The sequence below is a fragment of the Peromyscus californicus genome, unplaced genomic scaffold (assembly GCF_007827085.1).
Source record: "Peromyscus californicus insignis strain IS unplaced genomic scaffold, ASM782708v3 Scaffold_16__1_contigs__length_79575227, whole genome shotgun sequence".
Classification (NCBI taxonomy): domain Eukaryota; kingdom Metazoa; phylum Chordata; class Mammalia; order Rodentia; family Cricetidae; genus Peromyscus; species Peromyscus californicus.
Genome location: NW_026294458.1, coordinates 3412126 through 3430466, shown reverse-complemented (window position 1 = coordinate 3430466; position 18341 = coordinate 3412126). Strand labels below are relative to the sequence as shown.

Below are 18341 nucleotides of genomic sequence, written 5' to 3'. Positions count from 1 at the left end.
GAGGCTGGGGGTCCTCCCAAGGCAGGGACTCCAGATGGCATGAAGCCCTCATTCTCCTCCTCCCAGCAGAAGAATCTGTTAGGACAGAATGCAGAACTCATACTGGAGGAACGGACCAACGACCAGGTCCTCACCTGCTGGGGGTAAATCATCCCTCTTACTCGAGAAGGAGCTCCAGGCTGAAACGGTACAAGGTAGCGCCAGCACAGGCCCCTCTCCTTTGTGTTTGAGCCCCCTCGGGTGCTTGCCCTTAAGCTCTCTCCGGGGAGTGTCTCTTTCACCGGATTCAGAATCAAGTTTGGGTGCCCTAAAGTTCCTAAGACCCTGAGGACTGCATCCGAGCTAGAGTCCCTTCTGTGCTCCAAATCTTGGACAGAGGTCCCACCCACCTACGGTGGTTGAACTTCCAGCCTTGTGCACAGTGCGGGTGATGGACTGCCTGCTGGCTGCGGGCGCTCTGACTAGGTTGCACTACTGTGCTCTGAGAAGCAGTGCAATGATATTGTCAAAGCATCTGGGGCCAGCCTTGCAGACCGCCTCTTCACCTACAGCGCCTTCTTTCCTCTCTTCCCAGGCCTCAGGCCTGCCGCCCTCCCTCCCCCTGCTCATTTTACTCTGTTCTCCATGGAAACTGGAAATTCTAGCCAGGCCTGTGTCTCTGGGGTCAGAGGGCACCCTTGGCCCAGGCAGAGGCCCCGCCCCCACGCAGAGAGACCAACAGGCTCGCTGGACACCCTTTCCCTGTTGCACTACTGTGGGTCCCTGGGGAGCAGTGCAATGAGAAAGGGCACCCGTCAGGCCTGCCCACGTCCACACCACTCACTTCGCAGCTCAGGAACCTGGGGCGCCCCAGGGTGAGACAGAGCTGGGTGAGACCCCCCATCGGAGAGGATAAGGTGGATACTGGGAATCGTATTCCAAGGCTGGAGCCAGTACAAAGATGAGACCCCAGACTTGGGAAGGCTCTAGTCTCAATCTCTTGGCCCTCCAGGTTGAGACTGGGAGTCCGTGCTAGGTGTGGTGGCTCATGCCTGGAAGCTGAGGCAGGAAGACTGCCTCCGATGTGAGGTTAGCCTTGTCTATGGTGTAATGCTGTCTCAAGAACCAAACCAAAACAAAACTGGAGTCTCCAGGACCTTGTGGAGAGAAACAGATGTTCAACTCTCTGTATGGAAAAGGTTTATGTGCCTTGCTCAGCCTTAACTACACCAGGAAGACCAGGACTCAGCCTCCCCCAATGCCTGAAGATAACCAAGGTGACGAGAGACTATTCTGAGTGGCGTTTGGGAGGAGGCATGAGAAGGCCCTCAAACCAGAGGCATTACCTTGGGTCTTGGGGCCCAGCAGGAATGTACTACCTGAGATGATGGATGGACTTGGAGTAGGAAGCCTGCAGAGGAGGCCTGCCAACCATGCCTGTTCCTGCTGGCTCTTTTACAAGAGGGTATGTCCTGAACAGGGGACACTGAGGGTCTGGCATGTCTGCTTTAAGGAAGCCTTTCTGGGGGTGTCCTTGCAGGCTCGCCTTTACCAACGAGACCCAGGGAGAAGCTGGTTGTGGAGGCCCATGCCTTTGAACCCAGCACTGGGAAGGCATGGGTAGATGGATCTTTGTGAATTTGAGGACAAGACTGTCTACATAGCAAGTTTCAGGACAGCCAGAGTTACATGGTGAGACTCTGTTTCAGTGCCCTCCCCCCTGAGAAAAAGACCTAGTGAGAGTTGGTCAGGCCTGTCTCCTTGAGAGGAGGCCCAGGCTGCCAGGCTGGCTTTTAGGAGTGCCTTCACCCCTGGCTTGAGAAGGTCAGCCACTGCTCTAGCTGTCCAAGTCCTATCACCCATAGGGGCACTGCTCTGGCACTGCAGATGTGGGTCTCAGGTGTGACGGAGGGCTTTGATGGTGAAGCAGCAGCTGGCATCCACTCGCCTTCGTGGCTAGAGTAGATGAGGGCCAGCAGCTCTTGGTGCAGCCGATCCCTCCTGAGATGCCCAGGAATTCTTACTTGTTCATATCTTGGTGTGGGCCTGGACTCAAGGGAGGGCTGGGCCTTGGAGGACAAGAGGCGGGTGAAGACAACTTTCAGAAATGTAGCAGAGGGGCAAGAAGGAAAAGACAGGGGGACATCAAGACAGAGTGAAGGAGTGGTCACAGGTCCGAGCACGTGTCATACACCTTTAATCCCACCATTCTGGAGGCAGAGACTAGCAGACGTCCAGATCAGCCTGGACTACAGTGGTTTCCTGGATAGCCAGAACTACACAGTGAGACCTTGTCTCAAAAATCAACAAAAAAAGGAGTGGTCGTGAAGGGGAGATCAGGACATGATCTGGAGAGATGTGTGTAATGCTGCAGAGCAGGACAGAAAACTGAGGGTGCAAAAGCCAAAGCTAAAGCGCTTTGGGGGCAGAAGGAAGTCCTTTTGGATATTGGTTCGGTGAACTGGAAGCCAGATTCAATTACCAGGGCAGACTGGTAAGGCAGGGTTGGGAGGGAATGAAAAACTGGGAGAAGGCTGGGTGCTTTGGAGAGGACCACCGCTCAGAAGGAGATCAAAATCCCCAGGGTACCTGGGTACTTCAGTGGTCCGGAGAGTTGGGGAGGAGGAGCACACCAGCGCGCATGCTCGGAGAGGTGGGCATTGTCGCGTGTACTGGCGCTGGCCCCGCCCCCTGACTCCTTAAGCACTCCCTGGGGGTAGACCTGGAGGGGGCCGGGTTGTCTGGAGAACTGGAGTCTGCCTCGCGGCTGTAGGGAAAGAGTGGGTGCGTCCTGTAGTCCCCGCCCCAATGGGCTCCTGTCACCTTTCGGGACCTCAGTTCTAGGCCTCGGGGGGCGGGGGTCTCCTTGCCCTAGGAGCCCTGCCCCGACTGCCGCTCCGCCCCCAGGCAGCATCTGCTCACCACCAGCAGTCCCTCTCGATGGAAGTCCTGGACGAGTACGACAACGAATTCCCCCAGAATGTGACCTTCTGCCAGCTCATCTCTGAGGACGACTTCGAGAGGCAAGCAGCGACCTACACCGAGCGCGCGCTGCGCCGTCTCTTCCGTTCCTTGGACCGCAACCCGGCGCTGGCGGAGAGGGTCGTGCGCAAGGGCAAGCAGACTGAGATCGAGCAGCGCGGGCTCCTCTCCTGCCTCTGGGTGCGGGCTGCGGGAGGCCCCCATCTCCACCTGCTGTTTCTTAGGGGGGAGCATTGAGGGTGGGGCTTTGACTGAGGGATGGATGGGGAGGTCCCCTAGCGGGGTGTGTGTGGGGGGGTTGGGGCAGCCAGAAGGGTCTTTCCGAAGCCAAGGATGCCAAGCCTGGGGACAGAGCAGGCAAGCGACTCTCTTGCTTCCCTCCTTTCTACAATCGTTAATGCAGGCAAAGTTTGTCTGCGCTGTCCAGGGAGAACTGAACCAGTGCAACAGCATGGGTGCTCTGGAGATGCATCAGCGCCTGGAGCAGCTGAAGAGGCGCATCAACCGTGTACACCTGTATTCCCAGGGTGAGGCTCAAGTGATGAAGCTGTGAGCCTTGGGAATCTGAGCCCAGGGCAACTGCTTCCCCTCCCGTTTCAATTCCCATCAACATCTCAGTGTATGTCAAGCTCAGGTTGTTGACATCTTAGGTGCAAGTGCGGTGCCCATCCAACTCCAGGTTGGACTTACCCCTCTCGGATCATGTTTAATGAAGAGCAGGAAGGAGGGCACATCTCCTAGCAAGATGAGCTAATTTAGAGGCTGACTACTGAGTGACTACTGAGGGGGTCGGGGTGGGGTGCAGACGCCTTTAATCCTGGCCTTAGGATGTGTCTTAATTAAAACAATTTATCTGTTTATTTGAGACAGGGTCTCATTCTGGAGTCCTGCTGGCCTCAAAAATCGCAGAGATGTGCCTGCCCCTGCCTTCAAAAAGTGATGGGATTAAAAGTGTGCGCCACCACACTTGGCTCTAAAACAAAATATTATTATTGTTGTATGTGTATGGTGTATACACGAGTATGTGTGTAAGGCACACATGTGAAAGTCAGGATAACTTACAGGGGTCAGTTCTTCCACTGTGGGATCTGGAGATTCAATTCAGGTTGTCAGGCTTGCATAGCAAGTGCTCGTACCCAGTGAGCCATCTTGCTGGCCCCTTCCTCCTCCTCCTCCTCCTCCTCCTCCTCCTCCTCCTCCTCCTCTTCTCCTCCTCCTCCTCCCCTCTCCCCTCTCCCTCCTTATCCTTTTTTTTTTTTGACAGGGTCTCACTATATACCTCTAGCCAGCCTGGAACTAACTCATTGTGTAGACCAGACTGGCCTTCAATTAACAGAGATCCCCCTGGCTGGGACTAAAGACGTGCACCAGCACACCTGGCTCTCTGCCCTCTTTCTCCACCTTTATATTTTGACACAAGGTCTCTCACTGAATCTGAAGCTCATTGATTTGGTAGGCTGGCTGGCCAGTGAGCTTCAGGCATCTGTCTGCATCCATCCCCAGATGGATCACCGGTGTGTGCTGCCCTGCCCTACGTTTTCTGTAGGCAATGGGGACCTAAACTCAGATCTTTCTTTTTTTCTTTTTCATCTTTTTTGAGACAAGACTTCATGTGTAACAGCCCTGGCTGTCTTGGAACTCACTCTGTAGACCAGGCTGGTCTCGAACTCAGAGATCTGCTTGTCTCTGCCTCTGGAGTGCTGGGATTAAAGGTATGTGCCACCACCGCCTGGCTTTGAATTCAGCTCTTTATGCTTATAATATAGGAACTTTATCAACAGAGTTGGTTCCTTAGCCCCTCCCCTTTTATTTTTCTATTAACATTTATTTTAAAATTTTTAAGCACTTGTGTGTGTGTGTGTGTGTGTGTGTGTGTGTGTGTGTGTGTGTGCGTGCATGCATGTATTCCATGTACTTGTACCGATACATGTGGAAGCCAGAAGAGGGCATTGGATTCCCTACAGCTGGAGTTACAGGTTGTTGTGAGCCACCTGACATGGGTGCTGGGATCTGAATACAGGTCTTCAGCAAGAGCAATAAGTGAGTGCTCTTATCCACTGAGCCATCTCTATAGCCCTTCTATTACATTTATTATATGTGTGTGCCTCTATCTCCTAAATTCTGGGATTACAGGCATATACCACCACATCCAGCTAATGAACTCTTCTGATGGGCTGTATGAGGTATGTGTTAATATTCAGATGTACTCTCCAGACCCATTCACTGCCGTCCATAAGACCTAAAAGTGGAGCAGGGCCTGGCTCAGGGTCCTGCCAGGTGTCACTGTCCACCTTTGCAAGACCTCACTATGGGTTTTCTTTTATAAGCAGTGCCCTTTTCCACCCCACATGCCTCTGAGGCTTGGCTGTAGGCTGAGGGCTTACCATCTGGGGCCTGGATATCCTTACTGGTGGTGGCAGACTCCGTCTTCCACAATCCTTGCCTGGGGGGCACAGATTAGCCTACAGGGCCTGGTTCACTCCATCACTCCCTTCAAAATTGTACCCTTAAAGTTAGACATCTTGGCATGGATTCTGCCTGCCCTTGTGCACATAGGGGATATGGCTCTGCCTGTAAGAGGCAAAAGTAAAGCTGTAGAATGCTCTCCTAGCACACGTGAAGTCCTGAGTTTAATCCCCAGCACCATGTAAACTGTGTACATATAATCCTAGCAACCTGGAGGTTGGAGGCAGGAAGATCACAAATTTAAGGTGATTCTCAGCTGCTGTGACTGGCCAGCCTAGGATATGTAAGACCCTGTTGAAGGAGGGAAGGAAGGGGAGAGAAGAGGGGAGAGGTAGAGAGAGCGAGAGCGAGAAATTGATTTTGGATTCTTTCTCCAAGGTGTTGGGTAGTTGGTGAGATAATGCCTGCTGGCACCTGTCAGTGGTGGCCCAGGATTTTCTAAAAGGCCTGAAAAGGTTTTCCTTTGCTGGAGAGACATCATGGAACCCCTGTGTTGCTGTGTTTGGGTCCTACTGCCCAAGGTGTGGGTACTCACTGCACCATTTGATGAAGGTGCCAAGAGGAGAAGGAGGAAGCTGAGACGAAAGAAAGATCCGGTCCTCTTTCGAGACCAGGCAACCTCCCCGTGCCTGCTGCCAGCTCCATTACCACCACCGCTGCCACCAACGCCTGTCACCACCATGGCCTCTGTAGTGGCCACATCACCCTCTGTTTACACTATGCCCAGAGTCTTCGGCCCCTTTCCTACACTGTCTGGCAAGCAGGTCAGTGGGAACATGCTCTACTCTAGTGCTGGGGGTGAATCTTCTCTTCTCCCGTCCTGGCCAAGCAGTGGTTCTCAGATCTCTGCTGACGGGCTCCTCTCAGACAGGCTTTGGGTATGAACTAGCAGCAGGTGGGACAGACAAGAGGGCCTGGCTGCCCTGGCCGAGGTCTGCAGCGGAGGTGAATAGCACAAAGTTCAACCTCGTGTCCACTTGGGATGTCCCCAAGAATAGGAGGAAAACCATAGACTTTCTCACATCTTATCCCCATTCCTGCCTTTCTCTGGGGGTGTTATCCCTCCTCTGCTCCCCCTCCCCCACCCAGCCCTCCCCTTCCCTGTAGCCCTTGCCTTGGGGATAGGGCTTCCTCAGTTCCCAGACACCCCTGAAATAAACTCTTGCTTCCTATGTAGGGATTGCTTTTCTGCGTGGAAAAGTACAGTTTCCACTCTCTCCTGAGATTTTCTTTGTTTCTTGTAGATGGAGAAACTGGGTATTTCAAGATCTGAAGTGAAATTAAACTGGAATGGTCTTTCATCAACTTCAAAGAGGTGGACAGGATTTTACTCATCTTGAAGGAAACAAAAAGCATTTGGGGAACATCTTGAGTGCCAGACTTGATGGTTATTTTGTCTCAGCCTCTTAATTCTCACAGTTTTGGGTGGTGATTGGATTGTGATGGTACCCTTGGACCCGTGTTATAGATAAGCGTGCTGATGCTGTGGATGGTCCCATCGCCAGCATCCGCTTCTCCCTATCTCACAGCCACATGGTCGATCTGACCCCCTTGGTCCTCAACCCTGGAGGCTTCCATTTCTCATATTTGGCAGGAAACAGCGCACACAAGCTGCATTGCCCTGGCTTCCCCTGGTGAGTGTCTGTACCTTTCCCATCTGGACCCCTGGGCTCTGTTCCAGTGCTGGGGTCCCTGTCTCTCTCACAGGCACTGTGACCTGGATGCTAGGTTCTGTTCTGGTGCCGTGATAGTGTGCTCAAGGGCAGAAGTTCATGACACTCCTTCCACTTCCAGAACCTCACATGTAATCAGTGTTTGCAGTGGTAGAAGACACCAATGATTGGCCCAACCCAGGCTCAGCTGAAAGGAAGCAGCTAAGGGGTTGCCTTGGAATCGTATTGTCCTGTAGGGTTCACAAAATTTGGATTGTTAAAAATCACCTATAGAGCCGGGCGGTGGTGGCGCACGCCTTTAATCCCAGCACTCGGGAGGCAGAGCCAGGCGGATCTCTGTGAGTTCGAGGCCAGCCTGGGCTACCAAGTGAGTCCCAGGAAAGGCGCAAAGCTACACAGAGAAACCCTGTCTCAAAAAATCAAAAAAAAAAAAAAAAAAAAAAAAATCACCTATAGAGCCAGAGATGTAGCTTGTAATCACAGCACTTGGGAGGTGGAGGCAGAAGGATCAGAAAGTCAAGGTCATCTCTGCTTATATAGTCAGTGTAAGGCCAGCCTTGGCTACATGAGACCCTGTCTTAAGGAGAGAAAAGTCTCTGTGTTCTGCCTATTCGTCCTTTCCTTTCCTAAACTCCTGACAACCAGTGGTGTGTGTGTGTGTGTGTGTGTGTGTGTGTGTGTGTGTGTGTGTGTGTACATGCATGCACTATATTTATGTATTGATGTTGGTCTGTGCACATGTGTATGGAGGCCAGAATGTTTAAGGTCTTCATCACTCTCCACCTTTTGTTGCTATTATTGATACAGGGCTTCTCAATGAATCTGTAACTTAATAATTTGACTGGGCTGGCTAATCAGTGAGCTCCAGGCATCCACCTGTCACTGTCCCCTAGCTCTAGTACTATAGGAGAGCACTGTAGTGCCTGGCTTTTTATGTGGGTGCTGGGAATATGAAGTCAGGTCTTCTTGCCTCTGTGGCAGGCACTGGGTCGTCTGTCTAGCCTTAAATCACCCATTTTTTCACTGTCTTCATAGTTTTGCCTTTTTTTTTTTTTTTTTTTTTTTTTTTGGCAGGGTTTCTCTGTATAACAGTCCTGGCTGTCCTGGAACTCACTCTGTAGACTGGCCTCAAACTCAGAGATCCACCTGCCTCTGCTTCCCAAGTGCTGGGATTAAAGGTGTGTGCCACCACCACCCAGCATCACAATTTTGCCCTTTTGAGGCTGCTATATCTAGTTATCATTTGTGTGTGTGTATCTGTGTGAATGTATGCATACTTGTGCATGCACACAGAAGCCAGAAAAGGATGTAGAGTGTCTTTCTCTGTCACTCCCTGCCTGTTCCGTTGAGGCAGGGTCTCTCCTCCAATCTGGGGCTCCTGTTTTCTTAGCTAAGTGGAAAGGTAGCAAGTCCCAGCAGTCTTGACTCCCCTCCCAGGCAACCTTGGGGCTCGGGGTTCCACTGAGTCCATGTTTTTAGTTTTGTAAGTCTGGCAAACTGTCTATCAAAGTAAAGGAACCACTTTCTTTACATCCCCAGAAGTAATAAATGAGTTCAGATGATTTTTCCTGTATTTTTGCATATTTATTTTGTATGTGGGGAGGCATATTGTGTGTGGAGGTCAGAGGTCAATTTTCAAGGAAGCAGTTTTCTCCTTTTACCTGGAGATTGAACTCAGGTCATCAGGCTTGATCTCCTGAGCCATCTTGTGTCTCCTCCTGCCCACGTCTTTTTTATATGTTGTCCAGGCAGTTCTGGAACTCCTGGACTCAAGTGATCTTTCAGCTTCAATACTCTGGGTATTTTGGAGTACTGGTGTGCACCACTGCACCGTTCAGGTGATTTACACAAGGGAATCACAGATTCTCACAGAGTTCTCCAGAGTGACTTACAAACAAGCAAACCTTTATGTCTTAGGCTTCTTTATAGCTGAGAGATGTACACCCTGAGATTGAGTGCTCTGGAGCCATCAAAAGTCCAAAATAAATTGAGAATTGTACTGTCAAGGTTTTTCTTCTCCTTCTTCTTCTTCTTTTTAAATGTTTTATTTATTTTTATTTTATGTACATTGGCTTGCCTGTATGAGGGTGGTGGATCCCTTGGAACTGGAGTTACAGGTAGTTGTGAGCTACCATGTGGGTGCTGGCAAGGTCTGGAAGAGCAGCCAGTGCTCCCAACCACTGAGCCACCTCTTCAGCCCCATTGAGAGAATGTATTTTATTTATTTATTTATTTATTTATTTATTTATTTTTTAAAGTGTTTTTTTGTTTTTCGAAACAGGGTTTCTCCATGTAATTTTGGAGCCTGTCCTAGATCTCGCTCTGTAGACCAGGCTGGCCTCGAACTCACAGAGATCTGCTTGACTCTGCCTCCTGAGTGCTGGGATTAAAAAAGGTGCACACCACCGCTGCCTGGCTACTTTTGGTTTTTTGAGATAGGGTTTCTCTGTGTAGCTTTGGCTAGCCTGGAACTCACAAGAGATCTGCCTGCCTCTGCCTTCCAAGTGCTGGTATTAAAGGAAGTTCCTCTTTTTTTTTTTCTGAGCTGAGGATCGAACCCAGGGCCTTGAACTAAATCCCCAACCCGGAAGTACCTCTTTTTAACTATGGAAGCATTACCAAATTCTTTGTGTGAGCATGGCTGTGTGTGTTGTTGCTGTTGAGAATGGAATCCAGGACTGTGCATATGGGCCAGTTCTCCACCATTGAGCTGCACTTCAGCCCGAGTCTCGTTTTTAACTCTTTCCTAGCACATGACCCACACATTTAGTGTCCGATTCAGGGCTGGTATATTAGTTACTTTTCTATTGCCGTGATAAAACACCATGACTAAGGCAACTTATAAAAGGAAAGGTTTACTTGGGGCTTCTGGTTCCAGAGGGACAGGAATCCATCACCATCACGGCAGGGAGAAGGGCAGCAGGAAGGCCAGCATGGCATGAGGGCAGCAGTGGGGAGCTCAGATCCTCATCTACAAACAGGAAGCAGAGAATACACTGAGGGCGGTTGAAGGCTTTTGGAACCCCAAATCCACCCATGTGACACACCTTTAGTCCTTCCCAAACAGTTCTAACAACTGGGGGTCAAGAATTCAAACACATAAATCTCTAGGCTCATTCACGCCACCACAATTGGCTCTATGGGTAAAGGTATTTGCGGCCGAGCCTGGATAACCTGAGTTTGATCCCTCAGAAAGATCATGGTGGAAGGAGAGAACTGATTCCTGCAAGCGTCCTCTGAGCGCCACATGCATGTTGTGGTACACTTTAACACACTTAATATTTTAGAGGCTCTGAGAATGGTCAGTGTTAACATGTAGTCACTGGCCGGTTTCTCTGTGTAGCCCTGGCTGTCCTGGAACTCTGTAGACCAGGCTGGCCTCAAACTCACAGAGATCCACCCACCTCTGTGCACTGGAGTTAAAGGTGTACACCACCACTGTCTGGCCTAGATTTTTTACAACTATATGTATGTGTATCTCTGTGTGGTTATGTGCTTGTGTGTGCGGGTACCTGAAGAAGCCAGAGGCATCAGATTCCTCTTGAGCTGGGTTGAAATGTGAGTCACCTGACTCAGGTGCCAGGAACAGAACTCAGGTCCACTGTGAGAACAGGCAGTACATGCTCTTAACTGATGAGTAATTTCTCCAGACCTTCTTGGTTTTTCTAACAACTTTTTAGATGGTGGAGTCAAGTCTCTTATCAAATGCAATTTGCAAATATCTTCTCCTTTCTACTTTCCTTTTTTGTTTTTTGTTTTTGTTTTTGAGTCAGGGTTTCACTTTGTAGCGCTAGCTGTCCTGGAACACACTCTGTAGCCAGGCTGGCCTCAAACTCACAAAGATCCACCTGTCTCTGCCTCATGAGTGCTGGGATTAAAGACTATCTTTTCAAGATAGGTCATGAACTATAAAAAGTTCTCAGATTCAGTGAATGGGTGTTTGAGCTTGGTTGACACCTTGGAAACTGCCTCCAAAGCAAAGGTCCTTTGAATACAGGGCTTGTGTATGCTAGGTAAGTGACCTACTGCAGAGCCACACCCTAGAACCTTCTTGGCTTCTGAGTCAGGATCTCAGCAAGTTCATCAGTCTGACCTTGAACTTGTGACCTTCCTGTCCCAGCGCTGCTAGATATGGGATTATATACTCCCAGAGAGGGTCCTAGTGAGCCTTACCTTTTTTGTTAGGCTAATTGAGAAAAGACACTTTGTAAAACTTTATGGTAGTATCAGTTAAAAGAGGGAATGTGGGGGGCTGGAGAGATGGCTCAGAGGTTAAGAGCACTGACTGTTCTTCCAGAGGTCCTGAGTTCAATTCCCAGCAACCACATGGCTCACAACCATCTGTAATGAGATCTGGTGCCCTCTTCTGGCCTGCAGTCATACATGCTGTATACATAATAAATAAATAAATCTTAAAAAAAAAATCATTTAAAAAAAAAAAAGACATCCCGTGTCTTTAAAAAAAAAAAAAGGAGGGAATGTGGCTGAGCTAAGTGGCACACACTTTTAATCCTGGCTCTGGGGCATCAGTGACAGGAAGCCAGCCTGGTCTACATAGTTTCAAGTCAGCCAGGGCAACACAGTGAGACCCTGTCTTAAAACCAAACCAAAATAGTAACCAAAATCCAAACCAAAACAAAAAAGCACTACTATCACCAACAACAGAAGAAGCACAAAGAGAAAATATGAATCCAGGCATGACAACACTTGTCTTTAATTCCATCACTCATGAGGCTAAGACAGAAATATTGCTAGAAGTTTGTCATCAGCCTGCTCAAGAAAAAAAAGTTCTAGAAATTCAGACCAACCAAGGCTATGAGGGCTATTATATTGAGACCCTGTCTCAAAAAAAGAAAAAAAAATCTAGAAAGAAAAATATGTATTCGTGTTATGGAATATTGTATGGCTATTCAAATTATGCAGAAATGGTCGTATGGCTTTTCTGGAAAGATGTGTGGGCAAATGTCTATTCCTCTTAGATGATGTGCTGATGACAGATCAAAGACATGATTCCACCCACATCTAGCTGGGTGAACTGGCGTTTACTGTGGTCCTTTTAGGAGTGAGTGAGGGCAACTCGGGGTTGCATCACTAAAAAGCTAGCCCTCATGTGCTGAGGACTCAGGAAAGCGGAGCCTGAGTTCCTTTCCCAATTTGAGTGTGTGTCCTGTGTCCTGTCCTCCCCCCCCCCTCCCCGCAACATTTTATTGCTTATATACCCTCACAACTCCCCCCCCCCCCAGGGTTTCTCTGTGTAGTTTTGGTGCCTGTCCTGGATCTCGCTCTGTAGACCAGGCTGGTCTCAAACTCACAGTGATCACCTGCCTCTGCCTCTCAAGTGGTGGGATTAAAGGCGTACACCACTGTCACCTGGCTCCTTACAACTTTTTTAAATTAGTTTTTGAAGTTTTCTTGAGTTTTATGAGTTTCTCCCTCCAGGAGGAAATGTTTCAATCTAGAGGAAATTGCTACTACAAACATGTATTCACTAAATAATACCCAAGTGGCCTGTTAGGAAGCTATGGATCTGATCAAAGGGGGTTGAAAGGTTGGACAGGCAGGTGGCTGATTACATGTACATTCCTGTAACCAAAAGCCAGTCTGGACCACATAGTTTGAGGCCACCCAGTCTCCCAAAAGCAAAACAAAACAGCTAGTGGGACATTTTCACTTATTTATTTATTTATTTTTAAATTTATTTATTTATCGGTTTTTTGAGACAGGGTCTTTCTGTGTAGCCCTAGCTGTCCTGGATCTCGCTCTGTAGACCAGGCTGGCCTCGAACTCACAGAGATCCGCCTGGCTCTGCCTCCCAAGCGCCCGGCCATTTTCACTCCTTTGACTGGCGGCAGGACAGCCCACTGGTAATTTGCACTGTGTCCTCTAGGTGTCCTTTATAGGTGTCCCTTATAGGTGTCCCTTACAGGTGTCACTTATAGGTGTCACTTATAGGCAGTTAGATCTGTTGCAGCTTCTACAATCACAGAGTGCTATAACACAACACTGAACAGACTCCATGGGAGAGGTTTCTAGAAGAAATCTTGGGAGACAACCTGTAGCCTGTGACTTTATTACACGTACGTCTGGCAGCCCTGTGTGCTAGTGTCCATTTCATGGGTATGTGTTGACCCTCTATCATGCAGGACAGCAGCCTGTAGTGAACCCTCCAACACTGATGAGACTCCATCTCCTGTTGTGAAAGCGTCCATCTTCACTCCACCTGTTCTACTCAAGTTCCAGCCTGTACCCAGACCTAAAGACGATCCAGAGAATGACCCTGGCAGTGCAGAGTCCATCCTTACCAAGAAGAGCGAGTAACCTCTTCCCTACAGACCACGCCCCAGGAATGAATAAATTTCCACAGAGGCGCATTGTAGGCGAATTTCCTTGTGTCTCGGCAGCCATTCCCAAATAACCTTTCAGAGGCTTATTATTAATTATAAATCCTTGGTTGATAGCTCAGGCTGGTTACTAGCTAACTCTTACATTTTAAATTAACCCATATTTCTTATCTACCCTCTGCCAAATGGTGGTACCTTTATTTCTTTTTCTTTCTTTTTTAAAGATTTATTATTATTATTATTATTATTATTATTTTTTTTTTTTTTTGGTTTTTCGAGACAAGGTTTCTCTGTGTAGCTTTGCGCCTTTCCTGGAACTCACTTGGTAGCCCAGGCTGGCCTCGAACTCACAGAGATCCACCTGCCTCTGCCTCCTGAGTGCTGGGATTAAAGGCGTGCGCCACCTCCGCCTGGCCGATTTATTATTTATTATGTATACAATGTTCTGCCTGCAGGCCAGAAGAGGGCGCCAGATCTCATTATAAATGGTTGTGAGCCACCATGTGGTTGCTGGGAATTGGACTCAGGACCTCTGAAAGAACAGCCAGTGCTCTTAACTGTTGAGTCATCTCTCCAGCCCCCACCTTCTTCATTTCAACACAGCACATTCATCTTGATTATCTCTGTGCCTCTCACGACTCCCGAGACTCCACCCTTCTTCCACGCAGCGTCATCTATCTGTCCTGACTATATTTCCTGCCTAGCTAATGACCAATCAGCTCTTTTATTAAACCAATCAGAAGGCACCTTGGCAAAGACACATCTTCACAGCGTACAGAGAGATTATTCCATAACAGTGCGTCCTGGTGCGGAGCTCCCTGGGGCTTGTACATCCTCTCTGTACTTCTATCTAAAACAAATGGGGTACAGCCAACTTGAACTCCCTGCCTAAGGTGCATAGAATATGTACAGTGTGTTTAGCCAGTGGTGGTGCACGCCTTTAATCCCAGCCCTCAGGAGGCAGAGGCAGGCAATGGCCCCTTACTTGCACTCTGACAAGCAATTCCATTATGTGCACTTTGAGTGAATGGGGTGGGGAATATTGTTCTTCCCTTCAGCGACTGACCCCATTGATTTGGGTTTCTCTCTCCTTGCAAGTGAATTATATTTTCCTTGTATGTATTCTCTAAACACAAGCCTACTTTGGTGGGTGTTTTTGCCTGGAAGAGAGTGAGTGGGTCTGTCAGTTTCCAGCTTGGTACTTCTCTGAGTTTCAAAAATTCTCATTGTCACTTCACATGCAGGCCTTAGAACCTGTTCTCCATGTGAGATGTCAGTCATTACTGGACATTAGGATATACTTACTGAGTCATGGTTGATACCCACACTTTGCTTGGGACTGTAGATTAAAAAAATCAGAACATAGGCAAAATTACTATATAATTACAAATTGTGATAAACTATGGGAGAGATATAAGGGTGGTCAAGGAAGCTTCTCTCTTTTTCTTTTCTTTTTTTTTTTGAGACAAGGTCTCACTGTATATTCCTGATTGGCTGTAACTCACTCTGTAGACCAGGCAGAACTTGGACTCACAGAGATCCTTCAGCCTCTGCCTCCCAAGTGCTGGGATTAAAGGTGTGCGCCACCATGCTGGGCTAAAAGATCTTTTGAAGTGAAATTTATTTGGAAACCAGAAGCCATGACATGAGCAGAGGCACAGGGGACTGTCTTTGGGCGATGGGTGGACGGTGGTCCTTGTTAATCCCACCGAATAAGAGTAAAGACCATTACCCAAGTTTTTTGGTTGAATAAGATTTATTTCCTGTTAGACACCGTTCACTCCCTAAAGCAGGGTTTGAAAGAATAGTCCTAAACATAGGAGGAATGGTTTATTTATAGTCCCCAAAACTGCAAGCCTAGGGAGTTTCCAATGGTTTCTTGGTTACATAGGAATTTGGCTGGTTGAACATCTTATCAGGGTAGTGAATAAAAAAAAAAAAAAAAAAAAAAGGAAAGGAACATGACTGCTCCTAGGTATGGTGGAGGAGAAAGTTTATTGTAGATAAAAGGGAGAGCATAGCCAGAGGCAGGGACACCTAGGAGGGTCCATAGTGGACATGACCCTGAACCATACAAGAAGGGTAGGAGGAGAGGGGAACCAGGTGCAGCAGCCAGGAGGTGTAGCTGGAGAATTTTTCTCCAGCTCCCACCGCCAAGTCCCGCCAGTCCCGGAGCCCACTTATAAAATAAACACACAGACTCTTACATTATTTAAACTGCTTGGCCATTAGCTCAGGCCTATCATTGTCCAGCTCTCACTCTTATATTCAGCCCATTTCTATTAATCTTTACTTTGTCACGTGGGTCGTGGCTTACCGGTACTTTACATCTTCCTTGTCCTGGCGGTGGCTCCAGCTGGTCTCTCTTTCCTTCCTCCTTCCTCAAGTCTCCTCTCTCCTTGTCCCGCCTATACTTCCTGCCTGGTCACTGGCCAATTAGTGCTTTATTTATATAGAGCGATATCCACAGCAAGGAGGCTCAAAGAAAGCAGATGAAAAGGCAAGGTAATCAAAATGGTTGGACTATATAGGGAAGGGCAGCCCAGCCCCTGGGCTGGAGAAGTTTGGGGTAGGGGACAGGGAGGGCGTGCTAGTCAGGAGGCCCCTGTGACAGGTAGGGACTGAGGGATGCAGGGAAAACCTGGTGGCTGGCATCCACTTTGATATGTTAAATAGGCACCTCGTCCCATGTCTGAGACCTAACAGTTGGAGGTCAGGATATAGGGTGTGGAACACATCCTTTAGCATGAAAGTGGAGATTTGCTACAGAGGACAGGGAAATTGAGAATTCTTTGATCAGACATGTAGACAAGAACTCTAGACATGTAGTTTGCTTTGGGAGTCAGCATATAAGAGGTGTTTAAAACCACAAGCTTGGGGGCTGGAGAGACGGCTCAGCAGTTAAGAGCACTGGATGCTCTCCCAAAGGGCCAGGTTCAATTCCCATCACCCATAGGAGATCTGACACCCTCACACAGACATACATGCAGGCAAAACACCAATGCACATAAAAAATAAATAAAAACCACAAGCTTAGGCTGGAGAGATGGCTTCCTGGCTTCGCAGGTAAACGTACTCGCTGCACAAGGCTGCAAGGGGAACCAACTTCTGAGTCTTGTCCTCTGAGCTCCACACACGTGCCATGGCACATAATTGACCACACACTTACTTTAAAAGGGAAATTCAGGCGTTTGTGCTTACTATACCCCTTAGTCCTCTGTATCCTTAGGCAAAAACAATCCAGAACAAAGACCTGGCCCCCAGGGAACGATCTAGCAGAGGAGATATATGGGACTGGCCCCGAAGGCTTTATCAACTGCCACCTAATGGGCTTGGAGGACTTAGGGGCCGAAGGAGAGCAAAGAAAAGGAGGTTCGTAAACTGTGGGGTGGACACACCTTCGCAGGCGCTGGTCCAGGAGAAAGGGCAATAGGCTTTAGATACAAGGGAGGGCAGGTCTGAGCAGATCTGGCTGGCAAAGCATGAGCTGGGCAAGTAACCAAGCAGTGCACAGAGACGTCTCTGAGAAGTCGAAACGCAGTTTGGCGGGAGACAGCAAAAGTGGATCCTACTCAGCCAGCAAGCCTCAGCCTCGCAGGGTGGCCGCGCCCAGCACGCACTCTGGGCACCTGGAAACCACAGTTCCCAGGATGCCTTATTCCAACTTCCGGGACCGGGTGAGCGGAACTCCGGAAGTAGTCGAGAAAGCGGAGGCGCCGGAGTCGCATCGTCTGCTGGTGTCGCCTTTGGTTTGTCGCCGCCATGGGGAAGCGACAACACCAGAAGGACAAGATGTAAGTTGGGCAGCACCTTTCGTCTCAGCTCATCGCCATCCTGAAGGTCATCTCCTCCCGAAAGCCTCAGTTCGTGCAGGCGCGATATCGTCCCTCGCGCGGCCTCCGCCGCCACCGGACTAGTTCCCTTCTGGGGTTTGCCCCTACCTCCTCTCTTTCTGCCCCTGCCTGGGTTGTCTGCCCTGCGTAGACAGGCCCACTTCGTCCTAGCTCTCGCCTGTTAGCCTACACACGGGCGACGGTTTAAGACTAGCGGGCCATGCTCCATGTTCCTCTCCATTTTCTGCTCTTGTCTCTCGAAACTGGAATAGTCCTCACCCCAAAGTGCTTCCAAGGATGCCTTTCACTTCTGTATTGTCAAATCTAGTGAAGCCAGCCCTTAGTGGGATCTTAGATACGCTTTGTTTTTATCTGCGTCAATGACCTCTCTTTTCTCGTTCCTCTTTGCTGGACTTTCTTCCCTTGTCCTAGACTTCATGTGTATCCCCTTCATTTCTGGTTCTCAGTGGGTGACCTGGTCTAGTAGTGGATCTCTACTGCACTTAAGTCAACTCAGTAGCGCTCTCAGAATTAGTATGCCTGAAAGGGAACACTTGATAATTTTCACACCTTAAGCCTGCTCTATTCCCATCCTATCCCAGTGGTTACATAGTAAGTCCCTAATTTACCATACATAGACGGAAGACAATTCTCAGCCTTACACACCAGTAGAAACATGCACACGGCAATCAGAACTATGTTAGGTCATGTCTGGTTCCTGCTCAAAACTCTCCAGCGACTTCCCACCACACTTAGGGCAAATATAGAGTACTTTCTGTGACTCAGCCACTGCTCTTGCTTCTCTATCTGCTGCCACACACCTCATTACCTAGCCTTTTGGGGACACATTCAGCCTTTCCTGCCCCAGCCTCAGTAAGTGCTATCCTGTAAAAGGCTAGCCTAGCTCTTTCTCATTGTCAGATCTATAAATCCAGTTCGTCTCCTTATCTTTCTGTCTGTTGTGCTTATCGTTATGTGTCTGGCACTCTGAAGACGTTTCATGGACAGTTGTCAAGGGAGTGGCAGTTCTGTCATGAGATTTCTACAGCCTCTGTCCTTCCCATGAA

At 48.9% G+C, this 18341-nt stretch overlaps 2 protein-coding genes across 4 annotated transcripts in view; both read left to right on the top strand.

Moving 5' to 3' along the window:
• The first annotated feature begins 127 nt into the window (after positions 1–127).
• Positions 128–13471, top strand: LOC128111738 (uncharacterized). Of its 3 annotated transcripts, XM_052740004.1 has the most exons (7): positions 128–2763; positions 2887–3141; positions 3365–3488; positions 5980–6191; positions 6672–6742; positions 6957–7061; positions 8175–9106. In XM_052740004.1, the coding sequence occupies exons 2-7, from the start codon at positions 2920–2922 to the stop codon at positions 8410–8412; spliced, it is 972 nt and encodes a 323-aa protein (XP_052595964.1). In that variant the 5' UTR covers positions 128–2763; positions 2887–2919; the 3' UTR covers positions 8413–9106. The 3 variants fall into 3 exon arrangements, with proteins under 3 accessions (XP_052595964.1, XP_052595963.1, XP_052595965.1); XM_052740003.1 differs by having other exon boundaries at positions 198–3141; XM_052740005.1 differs by lacking the exon at positions 8175–9106 and adding an exon at positions 13244–13471 and having other exon boundaries at positions 225–3141.
• Positions 13472–17106: 3635 nt separating this feature from the next.
• Ppil2 (peptidylprolyl isomerase like 2) overlaps positions 17107–18341 on the top strand; it is a 28779-nt gene continuing 27544 nt past the window's right edge. Inside the window, exon 1 of the mRNA XM_052739999.1 lies at positions 17107–17235. Within this exon, the coding sequence (XP_052595959.1) occupies positions 17204–17235 (32 nt within the window). The 5' untranslated portion in view covers positions 17107–17203. The remainder of the gene's footprint in view (positions 17236–18341) is intronic.

Coding starts and splice junctions, on each gene's coding strand:
- LOC128111738 (XM_052740004.1), top strand. CDS start 2,920: ATGGAAGTCCTGGACGAGTACGACAACGAATTCCCCCAGAATGTGACC. Junction 3,489..5,979: donor TGTACACCTGTATTCCCAGG/GTGAGGCTCAAG, acceptor CATTTGATGAAG/GTGCCAAGAGGAGAAGGAGG. Junction 6,743..6,956: donor CTTTCATCAACTTCAAAGAG/GTGGACAGGATT, acceptor CCTATCTCACAG/CCACATGGTCGATCTGACCC.